The 5,000-nt window shown below is 47.6% G+C and overlaps 1 protein-coding gene across 1 annotated transcript in view; it reads right to left on the bottom strand.

The window, feature by feature from the left end:
• Positions 1–2,935: 2,935 nt before the first annotated feature.
• Positions 2,936–5,000, bottom strand: part of ece2a (endothelin converting enzyme 2a) — a gene marked incomplete at its 3' end in the record, with an annotated part of 10,298 nt that continues 8,233 nt past the window's right edge. Inside the window, exon 3 of the mRNA XM_084481410.1 lies at positions 2,936–3,235. Coding sequence (XP_084337536.1) covers positions 2,936–3,235 — 300 coding nt within the window. The remainder of the gene's footprint in view (positions 3,236–5,000) is intronic.

The following is a 5,000-nucleotide window of genomic DNA, read 5'->3' as shown; positions in this document are numbered from 1 at the left end:
ATTGTCCGTCTCCTCTCAGCTCTCGGTGGCTATACTGGCTTCCTGCCCGGGCAGAAACATCTATTGTCAATATTGAGTCTAACGCCAATTTAGCGTTACATAACACTCTCTCCCAACCTACATTGCCTCTGCCAGCCCGAATACAGTATAGCTGCCAGGCCGTTTATTGCAATGTTTTTTAACAAACACCTTGGAGGATTGTTACACAATTGTCACCGTGGAAACTTTGGAAAAATAATCATAAACAAGTGGAGTGTCCAAGGGCGATCCCACAATAGACGCGGATCAATCTTAGCCAATGGCTATACATACGTCAACTCAAACGGTGTCTGGTGGGTGTGCGTCCCGTGGCACGGGCTCGTATACAAACCATCAAGTGTGAGGGCATCAACAAAGAGACAGCATAGCTAACGTGTACGCTTACGTATCGGAAAAATAAACCAAAATACTGCAAGGTGCTTGGGATAAAAGCGTGTGCTGACCGGCTTTAATAGACGTGGCGAGTCAATGGAGGACACCTCCAGTCGTCTTCTTGTGCGCTATTCAATTGGCGGAGGCTCAGTCGCCGTGGACGTCCAAGTTCAACGCCACCTTGGCCGAGGTACGCCTCGGGGAGAGATGATTGGAAGAGGAGCCATCTGAAGGATCACACACACCTTTCATTCCCCCCTCTCTCCATGTCTTAAAAATAGACGGTAATTAGATCTCAGTGGAGAATTAAAAATAAATGATTTCTACTTTATTAATGTGTTCCCCCCCCCCATTACCCCCACCCAAGCCCCAAGCCTTCCTGTCTCCCCCCCTCCCTCCCCCTCGCCTACCTCTCGCTGGTCTAAATTTAACCAGCTGAGGAATAAGGGATTGAGTTATGCATCTTACACAAATGAGGGACTCTTGGTTTTGCTCTAATGTTCTTGACCACTAGAACTTCTGCTCCACGTTTGTACGAAAAAATGTTGTACAAATCAAAATTGTATTTGTGTGTGTTATTCCACAGTAGTGACATCTCTAACCTGGAATATATACAGTATGGGTTCATCTGGATATCTCCTTATGGTTATCTGGAACAAACTGTAACACAAGAGGCTGGGTTAGGGTTAGAGGCTTAAGAGGCTGTATTCATAAAGAACAGGATAAATAACACCAATAACACAATACAGTTGAAATGTTACAATTGAAAACATGACTTTTATTTGACACAGTATTTTGATCGTATATAGAATAGTGTATCTGCCATCGTTTTACATTAGGACATTTGACTTCCAATAAACAAACATTACGGATGACTTTGCTTTTTGAAGCTGTTGAGGATGAGGTCATGTGGTACCTCCGGTCTGTGCGTGTTAAAAAGGTCCTTCAGGGTCTGACCGAGACGTACGTTGACGCTCAAACACCGACGACGACCCAATTCATTAGGCTAATTAGCCTGTTGTATGACACCTCATTGATGTAGCTGTCGAACAGACGCACGGCGCCGGGCCTCCGCCATGAGATCACCACAGACCTGGAGGTGCTGTGGAGAGGAGGGAGCGTTCTGGATTATGCAACCATAGGTATAAGTAGCGCTGGGGTGACGATGTCAACGAGGAACACAGAGACGACACCCAGGGCCGGGCTCCGCTGGTGCTGCTGTGTGAGTCGAGAGCCAAGGGTAGCTGGCTTCCAGCCAAGCGCTTGGGCTGTTGTTAATTTTGAACTCTGGTGCTCGATCGCAGGTGTAAAATAACACTGTGTGTTCAACAGCGCTGTCTGATCACAGCCTCGCACCAGACAGGGAAGCAGCAGGCGATGCAGAAAGGCCGTGGCTGCTGCTAGCATCCTGCCTGATTCTCTCCATCACCCCCCCCCCCCCCCCCTTGCAATTATTAAGCAATCTCTCGACACTCAGGTTGGCATTGCGATTTGTCATCCATATTTGTCTGCGAGGCAGAATGCTGATTTTCCTCAAGTTCAACCCATGTAGCACCAGTAGTTTTACAAATACAAAGTTGAACACAATTCAAAGTAAAAAAAAATTGCGCTCAATCAGTAGAGCGTGACATTAACACTGCCAGGGTTCTGTGGTTGCATAGCAGTTCACAAGAAGTCCATTCATTTAAAATGCAACGCAGCGGAGGGCTTGCAACCTTGATTTGGACAAGGGTTTGCATTTTGTCCAGCGCCCTGCATGTTGAAAGAATCCAAAATCCTGGCACCAAAACTCATCTGTAACACATACAGTAAACCGGACCTTTGCAGAAAACTCTGTGTAGCTCTGTGGTACAAACCAGTATTAAAGGGGACATATTACACCACCAGGTGTGAGTGTGATTAGCCGTTCCAAGCCGTTTTGAAAATCGGCCTCTTCTGACACCACAGGGAGGCGTGTCCACCTAGACGTACGCTTGATAGATCAGTCTACCAGCCTACCCCAGTGGACTGTAGCAAACGTTGCTCATCTAGCCGTCACACATCTAGGTGGACACGCCCACTAGTGATGTCAGAAGAGGCAGATTTTCAAAACGGCTTGGAGCGGCTAATCCCACTCACACCTGGTGGTATAATATGTTGCGGAAAAAAACAACAACACATAACGTCAACCTTACACACAATCGGTGTGTTTACGCCTTGAAATGAATGTAAGCATCATGGGACACTTGGGGGAAAAAAGCGTCTACCACATGGCACGTATAATACAACCACAGATTAGAAGAAGAACAGAACGATAAAGGCCAAAAAAAAAAACACACACACACACACCAAAAAAAAAGTAAAATCCTAACCAAACGCGGTTCATTACAACCGTCTGAATAAAAACCGTCCCTTTGAACGTCCACCGTCCTCCAGAGAGCTGGAGAGAGAGCTAGAGTCCACCACCCAGCAGTCAGGCCCGTGGTGGTGACACCGTGGTCCCATCCACCCCCCCCCCACCCCCGCCCCCCCGCCCCCCCCCGCCTTACAGGGCGATGTCCCTCAGGAAGTCCTCGCTGTCGCTCTCCTGCATGAAGGTGATCGGCGCGGGCGGGGCCCTGGCCTCCTCCTCCTTCTCCGACCGCCTGGTCTCCATCGCCGCGTCCTCGGGGCTCAGCTCCTCGCCGGCCGTCATGGCGTAGAGGAAGTAGTGGAAGCCGTCGCCGTACGTGTGGCGGGCCACCGACCAGCGGTACTCGCGGCGGGCGTACAGGGGCTTCCGGAAGTGCGGCTGGGCGAAGGTGAGCGAGAGGAAGCGGCCGCGCGGCTTCAGCACGCGGCTAACCTAGGGTGGGGGGGGGGGGAGACGAGAGGCGACGCGTCAATAGGCGGTAAAGCAAACAGGCCGTCACCCATCGGTATCGGCACCACCACCACCACCACCACCCCCCCTCCTCCCCTCCCTCCCTCCCCTCCCCCCCCCACACCGAGTCAACACCAGCCGCTCTTGGTGGTGAGGGATGAAAACGTGCTCAAGACGTCTGGACAAGAAGTGCAGGAGCAGCGGCTATAAATAGGATGAGTGACGACCCGTGGAGTCGCTCTGCGGTGAGCGGGAGGACTAGTGACAGGACCGAGTACCAGCAAACCACGTTGAATAATGTGACTGTAAAATACAATAAGGTGTTACAACAGAAAAACAAGAAAAACAACTTTTGTAGTTTATTTTTGTATCAAGGAATAAGCCAGATAGTGCCACGTTATGCCCAAGTCCTTTCACTGTAGCTGTCATTGCTATAGCTCTACATCCACTCTCATCCCTGCTTGTGTGGTGCTGTTCTGGGAAGAGGTTTAGCTTTTGAACCTGCAGTCCCTAGCCACGCACGCAGGGCTTGTGTAAAGATACATCTTGACGACACTTCTACAAATTATTAAGCCCGTTTTGTATGAATAATTTCTGTTTCTCCGGCTCCGTTACCAGCCGGGCATGTTCAGCCTTCATGTGAGATACACGTGTTCTTAGAAAATATATTTAGATGATGGCAGAGTGACACACCCACACACACACACACACACACACACACACACACACACAAATACATACACGCACAGTGAGGCATTCTTTGGGATAAAGGTAGATGAGGGAATGGAGTCTCAAAACAAAATGGCAGAGAAATTTGTTTATCATTTCAGTGTTTAAAATAAAATGCTAATTTGGCTTTCATATTAGTATAATTTGGATTCATAGTATGTACTGATACTTGGATGATAAAGGTATAGCACTGATTTAATTTTGGCTTTCGATATCACACAGGCCAGCATTTTAACATCACAATGACATTTCATGACTATACGGCTATACGACTATACGACTAAGGGTAAACAAAACAGATATATATATCCAGCCTATATGATTTATGAATGAAAATAAGTTTGGAAATACAAAGGGGGTGATGTTTTATAGCACCAATATAGATACGCAACGAAGGATCCAAATAGATGTCTAAATCCAGTACTGAGAGTCACGAGCCCCTCCGTAATAATAATAACAACAATCACCCTACACATAAACCATGTTGAATAACGGTACTTGTGTTAACTCGGAGGGTCATGAGGAAGCCTCTCACAACTGTTGACTTGTGAGTCTTGCGTGTGGTGCTAATACATAACCCTACACAATCCCGGCGTGATACCCTCAGGCCCGGCCACAAGGGGGTATTGACCCCGGGAAGGGCCTGACGGGACGAACTCTGTGACAAACTTGTTCTGCTCAGACAGGACGATGGATGGAAGTGTTTTAGATAGTATGAGTTGACTGTTGAAATGTGAGATCAGTTGCTTTTTGTACCGACTCCAGGTTGCATGTTTGATTTAAACAATTTGATCGCCTTCTTTAATAAATAGTTTTAGTGTTATACTTCAATCATCCTTCGAGTCTTACCTTCATCCAAGTAGAACAACTCTGTCACAACGACGAGGTGAAACATATTGCCCAATTAAACTCTTCTGCACGAGCGGATGAAGCATTCAGAAGGGGATTTGGATATGTGTATATCTACAGTTGCCTAGTCTACAAAGGTGTCAGTTTGAAACCCTTACTTAATCGCCTA

The sequence above is a fragment of the Micromesistius poutassou genome (genome assembly GCF_964030765.1).
Source record: "Micromesistius poutassou genome assembly, chromosome: 16".
NCBI lineage: Eukaryota > Metazoa > Chordata > Actinopteri > Gadiformes > Gadidae > Micromesistius > Micromesistius poutassou.
This window is presented reverse-complemented; position numbering and strand designations above follow the sequence as displayed.